The 17,317-nt window shown below is 44.2% G+C and overlaps 1 protein-coding gene across 1 annotated transcript in view; it reads right to left on the bottom strand.

Moving 5' to 3' along the window:
* The window catches only part of CDH13 (cadherin 13), a 638,997-nt gene that overhangs the window by 299,451 nt on the left and 322,229 nt on the right, over positions 1 to 17,317 (bottom strand). Inside the window, exon 5 of the mRNA XM_056862383.1 lies at positions 15,725 to 15,877. Coding sequence (XP_056718361.1) covers positions 15,725 to 15,877 — 153 coding nt within the window. The remainder of the gene's footprint in view (positions 1 to 15,724; positions 15,878 to 17,317) is intronic.

Raw genomic sequence — 17,317 nt, 5'->3', positions numbered from 1 at the left:
TTGGGCAAGTCACTATTTGAATCAGCCTACCTCACATCTAAGCTTTTTGGAAGAAGTGTGCAGATGTGACAAATTAAGGCTGCTTTCACACATGTTGGATAAGGGACTTTCAATGTGCTTTAGCAAGCATTTGCAACTGGATTTTCCCATTTCACACAGGAAAATCCAGTTGCAAACAAATGCAAAAGTGCATTGGAAGTGCATTACCCAACGTGCATGAAAGCAGCCTAAGAAATGGAATGGTGAGATTTGGATGTTGGTTTGGTGCCATCTCAAGTCCCCAAGATGGTACACACTCATCTGGCTAATGCTGCTACAGGCTCCGTTCGAACTGTGGGTGTATGCTAAAATAGCTCCGTGGGCCCTGCAGTTTTGGGACCATTCAGAACCCAAAGAGGGCTCCTCAGAATGTGTTATATTGGTTTTAATTAAATGTTGTCCTCTTTCTTTTGGTAATAAAGCTCCTTACAATAGATTATTGCCCTGCTGCGTGATCATATATATAAAAGAACAGCATCTCCTTGGTATATTGTGGAAATTAAAATTCCTGATATCACTCGAGTAATTAATTTCCACAGGGAAACCAGTTCAGTTTAGTAATGAGATTAATGAAAAATGTTGCACAAGACACAGAGAAAGGGCCATCTATTTCCCCTTTTCCTCCTCAGCACCGCAAAAGCCTTTCGACAATGCATGCTATCCATAAAGCAATAATAGTTTGTTTCGGCAGGCATGTGTGAACTGTGACTGAAAGGAGGAATTTTCAGAGCATGGATATTTATTTATTTATTTATTTATTCATTCATTCATTCATTCATTCATTCATTCCCAGCCATCTCCAGTCAACTATTTAGCTATTTAGTTAAGCTAAATATGAATCACACAAACTTCTGCTCGTGCAAGAGAGAAGAGCATTCAAGGACACCTAAAGGGACTATCAAGTGTGGCGGAAATGCCATTTTTCTGCAAAGTTCATAGGCAAATAAGATGTTCCGCGCAAGCACAAACTTGGTGGGGACTTCCACTTCCCCATTGTCTCGGTGGCTCAAGCTTGACCCATGTTTGCCCCATCTAACCAGTGCCAAAACCTTCTAAAAACATTACAAATAGAAAACAAAATTGCCAGAATTAAATAGTTGGAAGGAAAAAATGATGGAGTTTGCCATGATGGCCAGGTTTACTCATATGCTGAACAAAAGAACAGTGGAAGAAATCTAAAGAAATTGGAAATTGTATTATAATTATGCAGATCTGTAACCTTCAAAATTGCCAAGTAAACTAAATATCTATGATGATATAGTACATATTAAAATATATAACTAATAACATATATAGTAACCATATATAACTAATGTTAGAACAGACTTGATTAAGATAAGATATAAAATATTAGAAATATTAGAAATGTAAAAGATTCATGAATAAAATAAGTAAGATAAGAAAATAAAAATAGGTAAGATTATATCACAAATAAATTTTATTCAGAATCAATTTTAGAATAATCATGCTTAAGATAAATATAAGTTAGAACAATAATGTTTAAAGAAAAAGGGTATACAAAGGGCATGTATACATTAATGACCTGTCTTCTCTGCTAGCAATACTATTGTAGACCTAATCCCGGAGATATAAACCTAGTTAGATTTAGGAATGGCACATTTGCTCATCTTGAAATATCACTTTGACTGTTGTATGTTGCATGTTGTATGATATGTTTAATGGTAAAACGTAATTAAAAAAAAATAAAAAAGTTACGAATGACAGTAATAGGGCAACAGAGGTTGAAGTCAAAAACCAGAGTTAAGAAAATGGCAACGGAATGCACCTTAGCAGGCCATTTCTCCTATTCCCATTATATGGGTCTGTGATCCATGCAAATGGGATGTGCTCTATCCCATTAACTTTTAATTAACTCCATTTTGGGCCACCATAAAACTTAGTTAAAGACCACACCAGGGTCTGAGACTTGCAATGGGCTGTAGAGAAGCAGCCGAGCCGGTGTCAAAACGCATTAACATTTCCCAGTGCCGAGTCTCCTTAATGGATTGATTGGTTTACAGCTGGCAATTAGCCTCGGCCCCTTGAGCCCCAGCACCTTTTCCACACAGACATAATAACCCCCGCCCCCACCCTGCAGGCCATGTCATGAATAATTTTCTATGGTATTTCTAAATGACACAGACAGACCATATCATGGTAATGGAGTGGCAGCCGCTGTCTAGCCTCCCGTTCCTTCCTTGCCTTGCTCATCTCCAGGGGGTGGCTGGAGGTCTCCCAGAATTACAACTGGCCTCCAGGTTACAAAGATCAGTTCCCCTGGAGATAGGGTTGCCAGGTCGCTTAGATTGGTGGGCAATTGCCCGCCAACCCAGTGCCCGGCGGGGATCACATGCATGCACGGCTGCACCGACGCAATTGCGTCCCTTCCGGTTTACACCCGGAAGTGCTGCATTACAATGGGCCTTTTACCACTCAGACTCCCCATTTGAGTGGTAAAAGGCCCGTTGCGATGCAGCGCTTCTGGGTGTAAACCAGAAGTGACGTGATCGAGCGGACGTGTGCGCGATCCCTGCCTCAGTTCTGCCCCCAAAACCTCCCGCCAGAGCCAAGGGGGGACCTGGCAACCCTACCTGGCGAAAATGGCTGTTTTGGAAGGTAGACTCTATGGCATTGTACCCCACTAGGCTCCCTCCAAAACCCCCACCCGCCACAGGCTCCACCTCCCAAATCTCCAGGAATTTCCCAACCCAGAGCTGGCAACTCTCAACTTGACCCTGTTGCCCTGTCCCACAAGACTTGTGTCCAAAATATAGGAACACCTTCCCTGGGTTGTGAGCAGAGCCTGGCCAAAGATTTTTTTTTTAAAGGAAGGCACTTATTATCCTCTTTTCACTCATTCGTTGCTCAGGAATTCTCATTTGTTCTCCATTCTGCTCCTCTTTGAATTTCAGATTAACTAGAACTGCAGGGGGAAAATCAATTCTGGAAATGGACTGTACAGAAGTCGCTGAAGATTTCAATTCCTTTAGTTCATCCACATCTCTCTCCCCACCATTACCAAAGTGTGCATTTGAACGCTGACAAAACTGGAAAAAAAATGGAATTTTGATGTGTTGTACCAAGATTCTTCTTGTATACAAGACCCTTGGTACACAGCTGCACTCCCACACATCCACAAAATGCCATCTAAATAAAATCTTGATGTAAATGAACATGAATCACATCAAGATGCCTTTTTTCTGAGTATCAACGTACACATTAATATAAAGTTATAAACACACACACACACAATGGCAAGCCCCCTTACTGAGAAAGAGCTGGTAATTAACCATTTATTCATGAGTGCCAGGAGAGAAACTACCATCTAGCAGAGAACAGGAAGTGACTAATTATGTTGGGAGGGGAATGACTTAAAGGGGCAGCAGCCAGCAGAAGCCTTAAAAATACTTTGAATGTCCAGACGGGACAGGATGCAATTATATTTTCCATTAAAAAAAAAAAAAACCTTATGCAAATCAGGTCTGAAACACATGGTAGAAAACACAGGCTACAATTCTAACTAGACAGATCATTAAAGAAAAAAGCTATGTATCATGGCAAATCTAGACTAGTGTAGAGAATTGGAATGCTTGAACACTCATTCAGTTCGGCTCACATCTAGTCTGCCATTTGCCGGTTACAAACAGGGACCTGATTTTTCAACTATCTATTCAACTATCCACTGACCCATTCATGACATTTGTCAGGTTGCTTGAGTGGATTCCTCCCCTGACCATGCAAAACAATGCAATTGACTTTCACACATGTGTTCTCACACAGTCCAGTTGAGTTCTACCACCTCCTGTCCTCGCTGAGTAACTGCTCTTCTCAGCAGGCAATTGTTTAAATAGATCAGTCAAAAATCATATCCATCAATCGTAAACAAATGTTGTGTTTTAATACAATCCTTTGTTTCGGTGTTCATCTATGTAGTGATACCAATGGCCGCAAAAAGGGTTCAATCAGCAGCATTTTTGTGCATGCAGAATTTTGTAAAAACCTATGCAGAATTTTGCAAAAACCTATGCTAATTGGGTGCGGAAACACCCAAGAGGGACAATGAAGATGATACACTAGGGACATTGTTACCCATGATATAATCCCCATTAATAATAAGAGGGGGGAAATAGTGTTCTGGACTGAGCAAGAGTAACTGATGATTATTTGAAACAAGTGTGGGCCTGTGAGACTTTGGGGGGGGTCATATCTCCCCACTTTCTCATCAGGCCTGTTGTAGCTCCTGGGGTCCAAGGCAGCTGTTATGGGTTCCAGGCTCCGCCACAGATGGCCCTGGGCCCAGCATGGCTATTGGACCACTGCAGCTCCCAACAATCATGCTCAAGGTAAGAAAGACCATTCTTTGCACTTGCACAGACAATGCTATTTTACCTTGGGGGGAATTAACCCCCCCTGTGTTTATATATCTTTTAAGATCTTGTCCTTCTTCTGGTAGGCTTGCCAGGCCCCGCAGTTCCACCAGTGGGAACTTTGCGGGGCCATGGCGTTAGCTAGCGATGCGTGCGTGTGCCTGACATGGTGCACCCGCACGCAATGTGCCTACATCACTTCCGGATTAACCCGGAAGTGATGGGGATGCTCCAGCGATCCCAGCCCAAACTCTATGGTTTCCATATATATTGTATATAGTAGTACATGTTTATGTATTTCATTGTTGTTCTGTCACTCATGTTAAGCACTCAATATGATTAAAATTGGAGCAACTATATTTGTATTAATATTCCCTCTCAATCTTTTTTTAAAATATAATTTAATTGCATCTTTAAACATTAGGTCAGGGGGTAGCAATGAAAAGCATATATATGATCTCTTCTTTGGAAACAGCTAAACATTTTACTCAGAAACCCATAATCTGATCTCACTAAGGCATGCATGTGAATTTCAGCTCTGACTGTGTTAGATCCACCTATGAATCCTTGTTCTGCTCATGTCCCATTGGCTCTGCTTGCAAAAGCATAATAGCAACACAAGTAATATTTTTCTTCCCATTGCAATACATTGTCAGATTTTAATAATGCCAATGGCAGTCTTAGTTAGCAACACATTATTCTTTTTCATGAAATCCACCCCTAGTCTTCAAAAATAATTAACTTCCCCTCTGTGCATGGAGCAAAATTAGCCAAAAAAAAAAGAGAGTGCCTATTTCCAATTGTTTACATTGTTGCTAAATGCATAATGTTACCAGAGGACACAAAAAAGTTATTGTACATTGGTTTGTTCACTGCATAACTCTTTCATTCAGATACTGACTGCAGTTCTTTGGGGATATCAATGCTAGCTTTTCTAGCAAATGCAATTTTTCCATTAATAGTAATTGTTTGTTCAGAATTCAACTGATCAATTTGCTAACCCTGCCAGCCTGGATTTAGGACTTAAGTTGCCCGTTAGATTTCGGTTCAGGTAGTCAGCAAGACGAGACTGGGGAAATTAGGTATGTGCTTGCATCTAGAAGTTCAAAGCATGTTCTACACATAGTAAGAGCCATATTGATCAATAGCTACCACTCCAGAAAAACTGTGAGATCTACAGGCGTGTCCTTGAATACCTGAATTCCCTTAGTATCTTTCTTTCCCCTAAACTTATTCTGTTTTACTGCAACTCCTGAAGTATCATAAAAAAACAAAGGCTGAAGGTTTGCACTGTTCACCGTTCTAACCAGCATGTTTTAATATTCATAGCGAAAGCATTACAATTTTATTTTGCCATAGATATAGCAGCGCATCCACTGTGGCTCTGCTCCCCTTCGGATATTGACACATTCGTTCAGGCAATTAAGTATGTGTGTGCCTTTCCTCTTTGGCCAGGTGTTACCACAATTTACTTATTGTGCAAAGAAGAATGGCCAGGAATTCAGTGTCTGGGTAATTGGTTTGCTGGGTGACGAAGTCTATATACAACACAGATTTCAGTTTAATGTACTGTTTCAACATATTGCAGTCTTGGGCATTAATAAGCCTTGATCCACAGAACTTACCCAAATGTGGATTTGGGTGGTACACATCTATCAAGAACTGTTGGCTATACTGGTTAAAGGAAGCCTCAGTGCCCTGACTTGGATGGCCCAGGTAAGCCTGATCTCAATAGATCTTGGACGCTAACTATAGCCGGCCTGGATTAGTATTTGAATGGGAGACCACCAAGGAAGTCCAAGGTTGTTACATAAAGGCAGGCAATGTAGGGTTGCCAGGTCCCTCTTCACCACTGGTGGGAGGTTTTTGGGGCAGAGCCTAAGGAGGGCGGGGTTTGGGGAGGAGAGGGGCTTCAATGCCATAGAATCGAATTGACATTTTCTCCAGGTAGTAGAAGAAGAATTGGTTTTTATATACCGACTTTCTTTACCACTTAAGGGAGACTCAAACTGGCTTACAGTCACCTTCCCTTCCCTGCCCCACAACAGACACCCTGTGAGGTAGCTGGGGCTGAGAGAGCTCTAAGAGAGCTGTGACTAGCCCAAGGTCACCCAGCTGGCTTTGTGTTTAGGAGTGGGGAAACAAATCCAGTTCACCAGACTAGCCTCCGCCGCTCATGTGGAGAAGTGGGGAATCAAAACCAGTTCTCCAGATCTGAGTTCACCACTCCAGGTGAACTGATCTCTATCGGCTGGAGATCAGTCGCAATTGCGGGAGATCTCCAGCTAGTACATGGGGGTTGGCAACCCTAGCAAAGACCCAACAGTGCAATCCCAAGGAGGGCTACTCCAGCCTAAGCCCATTAATTTCAGTGGGCTCAGGCAGGAGTAATGCTGCATAGGATTGCACTGCAAGCTTCCTTCTGAGGCTTTGCTACAATACCAAGCTGTTTCTGATTCTCCATGTTGATTAACCTTCATTTTTTTTTCCCTTGTAAAGCTAATGCCAAATTGCACAAAGCAGCCTTGCAGTAGAAAGTGGGCCTGGCTTGCAGCACAAGGTGTGTTGGCGTCACACATGCCTGATAGACAAATGACACAAGAACGCTGGGGGTGGCTGAAAGCGAGAGCGTGCGGCACCCCTGCTGTGATCTCATAACATTTAAGAGCTAATCAACAGCCCAAGCCGACTATTTATAGTAAAACTAACAAGATATGCAAAATTAAAATGCTTATGCAAAATAATTCTATTCCCCCCCTCCCCATGGAAGTTGCCATAAAGCTGTACAGAAAATTGTTATAAGCCTTTTTCAGCTGCTGATGTAAGGATAAGGGTTGCCACCCTCCAGGTGGTGGCCAGAGATCTCCCACTATTACTTTACAATGCTTCTCTGTGGAGGAGGGGGTCAGACCCTTTGGGACCCCATAAAATCGGATCCTTTGACCCAAACTTTACCAAACTTTGGAGTTCATGCAAGGGAAGTCCCTTGCAGCTATGCTGCGAATTTGTTGACTCTACCTCGAAAAATGCGCCCTGGGAGAATTTAAAGGACTTACTTTTCATAGTCTGAAAGGGCCGCTTCCTCTCCAAAGAATCATGGGAAAACTCAGTTTCCCATGAATGCTTGCAATGGGCCTGCACAATTGTTGCCTTATGCTAGTAGTCTTCAGCCCATGGTCTCAGACATTCATTCTTCCTGCTCTTTACTTCAGTGGGACCCATGAGGGGTGGGCCCCAGGTCTGAAGTGACTGCGGACCCCTGCCTTATGCCTGTTTTTTCACCTTTATGGGAAGGGGGGAAAGTCTCCCCCCACTTTCTACCTAGAGAGATCTCTGTGAAATATCAATGCTCCTGTACACCAGTCTTATATGAACTGTGCTGACAACAGGTATCTCCTTCCCTGCTTTGTCTCCATATAAAAGTTCTGTCAGGAAAAGTGAATTTACATAGATTCAGCAAAGAAGTTAAGCATGGAAGAAGAAGAAGAAGAAGATTGTAAGCTGGTTTGATTCTCCTTAAATAGAGAAAGAAGAAGAATAGTTGGTTTTTATATGCCGACTTTCTCAACCACTTAAGGTAGAATCAAACTGGCTTACAATCACCTTCCCTTCCCCTCCCCACAACAGACACCCTGTGAGGTAGGTGGGGCTGAGAGAGCTCTAAGAGAGCTGTGACTAGCCCAAGGTCACCCAGCTGGCTTCATGTGTAGGAGTGGGGAAACAAATCCAGTTCACCTGATTAGCCTCTGCCACTCATGTGGAGGAGTGGGGAATCGAACCAGGTTCTCCAGATCAGAGTCCACCGCTCCAAACCACCGTTCTTAACCATGTTTGCAGCATAGGCAAAATGGATTTGAGCCAGGGGCTTGCAAAGATTTCCACGAAACAGAATAATCAGAGGAAAACTACGTAGGTTTGGGCAAATAAGTAAGTAAATCGAGTACACAAAGAGAACAGGAAAATGGCAAGGTGAAGTAGCTGCCTACGCCTCTCCTGTACAACCAGTTGTGAGGGGAAAGAAGGCAATTTAATGCATTTCAGTGGAAAGTAGGACTCCGCTTTCTTTTTGTGTGTGAGGAGAGACACGGAGGAGACCGCCCACGGCCCTGTCTGGAACGACAATGCTCAAGTCCCAAGGACCTTGATCTGTCCTCCAGGATTACATGAACAGAAGCTTTTGCTGACCCCTTGTAATCATGAGTCTTACAGGTTATGTGCTGGTTCTGCTTGAAAGTGGGATTTCAGGCATCAGGATATTCTTGTAAAGGAGATTTCTCTACTAGTGGTGAACAACACAGGCCTCTGGGTGTTTATCCAGAGCTAAGCCCACTGGGTGTTTACCCAAAACTAAGCCCAGTGTGTCCAGCATGGCTTAGACTGGAGGAATTCAAGAGAGGCGGGGATTAAAGACCATAAAATAATGGAACTGGGGAAATTCCATCAACCGATACAGTGTGGTGTAGTGGTTACAGTATTGGACCGAAACCTGAGAGGCCCGGCTTCAACTCCCCAGTCAGCCTGACAGCTACTGGGTGACTTTGGACCTCTCTTTCAGCCTTTCACAGAGTTGACAATAGGAAGGGAGCCAGCATGGTGTGGTGGTTAAGAGTGGTGGACTCTAATCTGGTGAATCGGGTTTGATTCCCCACTCCTTCTCATGAAGCCTGCTGGGTGACCGTGGGACAGTCACAGTTCTCTTTGAGCTCTCTCAGCCCCACCCACCTCACAAAGTGTCTGTTGTGGGGAGAGGAAGGGAAGGAGACTGTAAGCTGGTTTGAGTATCCTTAAAGGTAGAGAAAATTGGGGTATAAAAACACACTTCTTCAAGCCTCCTGGCTTCTCTTGGGCCTTTTCCCTGGAAAGAGCTGGTGAACTCAACCAGGTTCCTGTACATTGTATATGGTTTATTAATAAGGTTGCCAGCTCCGGTGTTGGGAAATACCTGGAGATTTTGGGGGCAGAGGCTGAGGAGGGGAAGGGAGGGACTTCAATGCCATAGAGTCCAATTGCCCAAGCAGCAATTTTCTCCAGGGGAATTGATCTCTGTTGCCTGGAGATGAGTTGTAATAGTAGGAGATCTCCAGCGCCCACCTGGAGGTTGGCAACTCTATTTATAGGGAATGCTGGGAACTCAAAAGGCCTCAGGTGAGCTTGTCTTCTACTGCAAAGCTGGACTCGGGAATTGCTCCTGACATTCTCATTTCATGCAACCCACTTGGCTCCAAATAACTTCATTGGGAGCTTTGGACATCTCCGCTCGAAAGCCTCAACAGATAAAATATGCCACTGGAGAGCCCCCATTTGCGATATGCCAACCTTTCAGAGGATAATAGGAGTCAGCCACGGATCTTCCTGAGAGCTGTTTTTGCCGAGCACAAATCCGTGTGTGAGAAGCAAGGTACAACAGCAAGCTGACCCTCTGCAGGCATTCAGGCTACCCAAAAGAAAAGGAGAGGTTTGATAGTGCCATTCAGCCGAAATTTATCTCTGCAATGCCTCTTGTTAGAAAAAAACAAACAAAACAGAGATAATTTATCACCGACACCCTCATGAAGGGTTTTTATTTGTGTCTGGCAATGCTTAACACGTCCCAGGTGTGAAATCGATTCCGAAGAGCTTTCCTCCTTCCATCCACCTGCCCCACAGTGGCAAACTGTCTCCCTGTAAAAAAAGGTAAAGGTTGCCCCTTGCAAGCACTAGGCCATGACTGAGCCATGGGGTGATGTCGCACCGTGACGTTTCCCTGTATTCAGAGCTGCTGATAACGGCACAGAATAGACGCATTCAAATCCATCCTCCTGGGTGTTCTGCAATGGATGTCAGGAAGTGATGCCATCTCTTAGAGGCAGGTTAACCAGGATATTAAACAGGGTGTCAAAATAGAGTCATATCAAAGAATGATATGGGTCCCTGGCCTGAAGGATGTGTGGCTGTCCTCTACAAGGGCCAGGGCCTATTTGGCCCCAGCCTGGTGGAATAGTCTTCCCAGTGACATCATGGCCCTGCGGGACCTTAAGGAGTTCCACAGGGCCTGTAAAAGGAAACTATTCTGCCAGGCCTACAACGAGTTATCTACTATTTCTGTCCCCCATCCCCCCATCTGTGGGGGTGATTTGCTGTAATCCAGTTCCACAGTGGCCACTGGGGTTTTAAACTGCCATCTTTGTTCATTAATATGATGTTTTAAATTGATGTTTTATGGTTTTATATGTTCTGGATATTGTAACCTGCTCTGAGCATGGCTTGGCCGGGAATTGAGGGCAGGCTATAATGAAAAATAGATAGACAGACAGACGGACGGACGAACGGACGAACAGACAGATAGATAGATGGATAGATAGATGGATCGATAGATGGATCGATAGATGGATCGACGGATCGATTGGATGGATCGAGGGATCGATTGGATGGATCGATGGATCGACGGATCGATTGGATGGATCGATGGATCGATGTACTGACGGCTCCAGTTTACAGGAAAAAATGGGTACACTGCAGCTATGGTGGTGGTGGAAAGAGCTGTGAAGTCGCTGTTGACTTCTAGCAACCCTATAGGGTTTTCAAGGCAAGATAAGAACAGAGGTGGTTGGCCATTGCTTGCCTCTGCACAGCAACCCTGAACTTCTTTGGTGGTCTCTTCCTTCCAAGTACTAACCAGGGCTGACCCTGTTTAGCTTCCAAGATCTGACAATATCAGGCTAGCCTCAGCCATCCAGGTCAGGGCACTGCAGCTATGGAAGGGAGGAAAATCCCACCAGAGCTTTGTGTTGGGGTCCCCCAGATCTATTCCACTAGCACAGGTCCATTCCACTGAGGGAAGGCACCTTCCTCAAGGGGAGAGAACATTTTGCATCCGTGGGACATTCCTCCCACTGGAGAAAAGCTCCTCCAGTAGTGGAATGTCTTCAGGGGAAGAGCATCTGCTTTCCATGCAGAAGGTCCCAGGTTCAATCCCTGGCATTTCAAGTTTGTTTTGAATTGGGGGGTGGTGAGTATTACATGCTGCTAATACACATATTCTGGGCATAGGGAGTACAAACATCAGCAGCATCATAGGTATCCAATATCTAAGCTCTAAGGGAACTCTACTACTGCATTAGAGCTTCTCCTAACCTTGCCACTAACTAAACTCACAACCAGATTATGTAGCAACACCCCTCTTCCGGCGTAGACCAAAGCAGCTTTCAATCTGTGCTGGGGAAGCAACAAAATAATTGGCACTTCCCCAAAAAAGAGCTTTGATCTCCCACAAGGAGCCACATTTTACAGTAAGTAAGGGATTTTCTCCACTTTGACCTTTAGCTGTGTATCCTCCATGAAAACAACAACACCCCCCCACAAAGCCTTTTCAATGCTGAGAAACAAAATGACTTTGGAACCTGATTTGTTCGCCATAACTAATCTGTCTCAAATCTGCCAACCAACGTATTAACAGCCTCCGATCCATGGAGTTGGGTTTATTATTGCTATTTATTGAATTGGCTCACAAACTGTTTACAGCGATTAGCATAGCAATTCATGAATGACCAAGCCTGTGAAAGTCTACATAATATATTAGGACAGGTGGAGCCTAATTCCAGTAATTCATCTGTCCTGTTCTTTTGTCTAAATTTGCAATGACCTCTGCTGTTGGAAAAAAAAGTCTCAACAGTCAAAGAAGAGAACCCAAACACCATGTGTAACAGCCACATTCAGGCGAAACCATGTTTAGCGCATGCAGGATGGAACACCAACCAGAGACTCTGGCTAGGTGGTACAATGTATGTTCCCTCAGAGAGGGAAGAACAATTCATTTAGAAGTCTTGCAAGGGGGGGCGCGCGACCACCTCTGTCCAATGCACAGCTCACTGTAGCCCCCCCCAGTGATCCAGTCTCACGCATTTTAAGAAGACTTACATTTCACAGTCTGTAAGACAGGAGGTCTGATTTTATGGGGTCTGGAAGGGGTCACCACCCTCCTCCATAGAGAAGTATGGTAAAGTTTACAATGCTTCTCTATGGAGGAGGGGGTGACCCCTTCTGTACCCCATAAAATCAAACCCAAACTTCGCCAAACTTTGGGGTTTATGTAAGGAAGCTACCCTTGAAGCTACCCTGAGAATTTGGGAACTCTACCTCCAAAAATGCCCCCCCAGGAGCTTTGAAAAAAATCCCCATAGAGTATAATGGACCTGAATTATTCGGTAAACCCAGAAATAAAGCCGAAATAAGAACATAAGAATATAAGAAAGGCCCTGCTGGATCAGACCAAGGCCCATCAAGTCCAGCAGTCTGTTCACACAGTGGCCAACCAGGTGCCTCAAGGAAGCCACAAACAAGACGACTGCAGCAGCACCATCCCGTCTGTGTTCCTCAGCACCTAATATAATAGGCATGCTCCTCTGATACTAGGGAGAATAGGTATGCAGCATGACTAGTATCCATTCTAACTAATAGCCATGAATACCCCTTTCCTCCCTGAATATGTCCACTCCCCTCTTAAAGCCCTCCAAGCTGGCAGCCATCACCATATCCTAGGGCAGGGAGTTCCACAATTTAACTATGCATTGTGTGAAAAAATACTTCCTTTTATCTGTTTTGAATCTCTCACCCTCCAGCTTCAGCAGATGACCCCGCATTCTAGTATTATGGGAGAGGGAGAATACAAATTTACCGGTATGGGTATTTTGTTTATTCTGGGTTTACCAAAAAAAAAAGAAAATTGGGCCCAATAAACCTGAACCCGAAATTTGCCAAATTTTTTTTCACACCCCTAGCCCTGTAATAGCCTACCAAACCAACATATTCATGTAAATATACAACACAAATTTACAAATAATCACAGAATTTCACTTTGACCAAACGTGTTTCGGCCAAATGACCTTCTTCAGTGGTCAAAACAATCACAGTTCTAGACTACCAATGTACATGACTTTCTAAAAATCTTTATGACTGCAGGTACGTCGTGTTCTGCAAAACTTCCTCATCTGTTTTATGCTTCCATACAAATGGGCAAGTAACCCCCATGTGTGATTCCCTCTTAAATGAGGAGACATTATATTTCAGCCGTAAATAAAATTGTCAAAATATCATAGTTATAAAGATGTCTCAAAGTCTGAAGCAATTCTAAAGTATTCAAAAATAAGTGTGCCACAGAAGGTCTCTAGTGATCTGATCTGGATCAGCTGGATCCATTTCTCAGGTCTGAGTTGAATTCAGTGACCCACTTCTCTTGCAAAGCACCAGAACTCCATTCAACCTGCAATGACAGCCTGGAAAATATTTCTACCTTTCCATGGAGGTTCGACTCCTTTCATTTTCATCCGCGTTTGTGCTTATAAAATAATTTGTAAGTGCTGAATGAAGAAAAGGATTTAGAAAAAAAAATACACACACACAAAGGATTCTAGAGCCTGAAAAGATTTTCAAGCAACTCGTATACTTTCATGTATCAAGGAAAATCAGAGGGGGGAAATCCAGCTGTTTTCTTGACTTCACAATACATCTTCATTGATTCCAGCTCATTGTTTTTCCAAAGACTGGCTAATCAAGTTGAACGTTCTCCTTCTGCACAACTTCTCGACTGCAGTTTGCGCAACGGGGCATCGGCCGGCCTGCTGAGCGCCAGAATTATACAACGGGTCGCACGGAAAGAGTTGCAGCCCATTAAAATATACATTTGCATCTGCTTTCTGGTTCATCTAGCATGCTGCAATATTTTTAAAGCGGTTTTTGCAAGGCTTCAGAGGGAGAAAGGCTCTTTCCAGAGGAAATAGAGGTTGTAATCTAGCATATACTGTGATATATTTGAAGTGTCCAATGTTGCGGTTTAATATGCCAGTGGGGAGCTTCGCTCGGAGCATCACCTTTGCTCTGCAGCGTTCAACACCTGGTGGACATCACAGGCAATGTGAGGTTCAGATAGGAAGTCCTAAGGACCAGGCAGTGGCCCCAGTTCCACAAGGACTTCAGGTCACAGGAAGAAACTGCAGGTGGTTCAATGGACTAAAAACCTCTGAATTCTAGGAGTCAGGTGATGCAGAAGAGCCAATCCTGTACTGCTTCCTGCTATGCCACTCTAAGGCCTGTTTGTATGTCCTCAATCTGGGTATGTCCTCAATCAGAGTGGTGTAGTGGTTAAGAGCAGTGGTTTGGAGTGGTGGAGTCTGATCTGGAGCCTGGGTTCAATTCCCCACTCCTCCACATGAGCGGAGAAGGCTAATCTGGTGAACTGGATTTGTTTCCCCACTCCTACACACAAAGCTGGCTGGGTGACTTTGGGCTAGTCACAGTTCTCTTAGAGCTCTCTCAGCTCCACCTACCTCATAGGGTGTCTGTTGTGGGGAAGAGAAGGAAAGGTGATTGTAAGCCGGTTTGAGTATCCCTTAAATGGTAGAGAAAGTCAGCATATAAAAGACAACTCTTCCTCTCCTCCTTAAGTGGTAGAGAAAGTCGGCATATAAAAACCAACTCTTCTTCTTCTTCTTCTTCTTCTTCTTCTTCTTCTTCTTCTTCTTCTTCTTCTTCTTCTTCTTCTTCTTCTTTGCCAAGACAAACCGCTAAATTGCCCCTTCTGCTTGACATTTACAGAACCATATCAGATTCCTACCAGTTGCCAGCTTACACTTCTTGTTGCTAGCTGGTTTCCCGATCTGTACAGTCCTGTCACATCCAGCCAGACACACACACGCACACCCCAACTATGGAAACTGCAACTTTTGTTGAGCTACGGCAAAGGTTCCCAAAATGTGCCCCAAGGAGCACTTAGTGCTCCGCGAAACATCTCCTAGTGCTCCATGAAGAGATTGGAAAGAAAAATACGACTGTCATTCGCTTTAGTATATAAGTGCTAGATGAAAATTAGTGCCCCGTGATGAATTTCTCTCCTGAAAGGTGCTCCATGACTCAAAAAGTTTGGGAAACCTCTGAGCTACACCATCTCACCCTTGGCAATCTCTGGGACCTAACCTTTCCAGTACTTGGTACTGAGCGTTTGACATGGAGAAGAGCCGTAGATATGGGGACAATCACAAACCATGACCAAATCATCACAGCGGACTTTAAGAACAATACTTAACGGGGGATTACCAGAGACTTTTGTGTGTGGGGGGAGGTCCTGGCACCTATAATTCAAGCCAAAATGGAGACTACAGGGAAATGGTGCTTGAAGGAGGCACGGGGTACCTTTCAAACATTATGCATGTCATATATGAAAGAATGAGCATGATGTCATGTTACCTTTGTTGGTCACACATAGCACCCTTGAATCTCCTTGTAAATTATAAAGTTAGAACAAGGTGATAATGACATGTATGACAGCACGATGCGCAAGAACTCACCTGGTAGGTGGCCGTCACTTCTCTGTCGAGGGGCCGTGTCACAAGGACATCTCCGGTATTCTCACTGATCTTGAAAAAACCTTTTGGCTCCTGTTCCACTCCTTTCCCAGAAATTCTGAATTTTGAGCCCTCTGGTCTGTCATTGTCTACAACCTACATGAAGAAAAAGGAGGAGGATTTGGGTCAAATCAACGGAAAGAACATCTTGGGAAGAACTTGGAGGCTACTTAGCCTTATCAAGTGGCCCACCGCCACTGGCAAGCTCCTGTCCCCACTGGTTCTCAACTGCTCTCACAGTGGGAGAAAATAGGAGGAAATGACATTGCGGGCATTGTGACTTCACTTCTGCTTGCTATGTCCACCACACTCTAGGAATTTCCTCAATCTCTATGTCTTAACCAGAGGATTTTCTAGAGCACTGCAGGGATGTGAGAGTGGTCACCATGAAGTGATGTCGCAACATCAACCAAATGACATTACTTGAACCACTCAGGCCTCATCTGGTCATGTCCCCACTCGATAAAAAAGATTTAGACAAATCGGAACAAGTTCAGAGGAGGACAATGAAGATGATCGTGGAGCTGGAAAACAGCATCTTACAAGGAAAGGTTGGAGGAATTGGGTATTTTAAGCATGGAAAAGAACCTGAGGAGGGGGGTTGGACACGATGATCAGAAGGCCGCATCCACCTCCATTGCACTGAGGGTTGGGTTGCCAGCTCCAGGTTGGGAAATACCTGGAGATTTTCGGTTGCCCAGGAGAAAATGGCCACTTTGGCAATTGGTCTCTATGGCATTGGAGTCCCTCCCCTCTCCTTACCCCGCCCTCCTCAGGCTCCACCCCCAAAATCTCCAGGTATTTCCCAACACGGAGCTGGCAATCCTATTTGGAGGTCATAACTATAGAATGCAAAAAGTCTCTATGTTCAGGAAGTATAACATTTACTCCTCTACAAGGCTGTTTTCCTTCATGACCTCCAGTCTAACTTCCCTCTCTACAATTTCTCCTGCTATCGCTTTTACAGTCTTTGTCGTTCTCCTTCCATACGTTGTGCTTACGCACAAAGCTCCCTCTCGCACTGTATGAGGAAAGCGTTTCTGCGCCAAAGAATGAAAGCAAAGATCCTGATATGTAGCCCCCAGATCTGGGCTCCTGGATTTGCATGTGCTCTTTTAAGACAAGAATTACAGCACAGGCAGTTGCGAAGAAGAGAGCTTTAAAATTTGCAATAATTTGTTTAATGCTTAATTAGCCACCAGAGGGAGCTTCGTGTTCCCAGAAATAAGGCAGAAATATGAACATCTTCTAATTAAGATGCTCCTATAATGGCTTCATAGTTCAAAGGAAGTGTGTTCCCTTGTTCACACTAAAGCGTGCACAGTTGGAAAACGTCCGAGCAGAAATCGGGATCATCAGGCGTTGGTTAAAGGAGCTAGGAAGGGAAGAATCAAGCGCCTTCCTAACATCTCTCCTTCACACTAGACACAGGAAGCATCCTTGTCTCTAATGATCCTGTTACTTAACCTCAATGCACAGTCAGCCCTGGCTCTGCTCTCAGAACCAGTACTGTGCAGCCAGTCTAGGGTCGCCAAC

This window comes from Euleptes europaea, chromosome 17 (genome assembly GCF_029931775.1).
Source record: "Euleptes europaea isolate rEulEur1 chromosome 17, rEulEur1.hap1, whole genome shotgun sequence".
Lineage (NCBI taxonomy): Eukaryota > Metazoa > Chordata > Lepidosauria > Squamata > Sphaerodactylidae > Euleptes > Euleptes europaea.
Note: the sequence above shows the minus strand (reverse complement) of the source record. Positions and strands in the feature narration are given on the sequence as shown.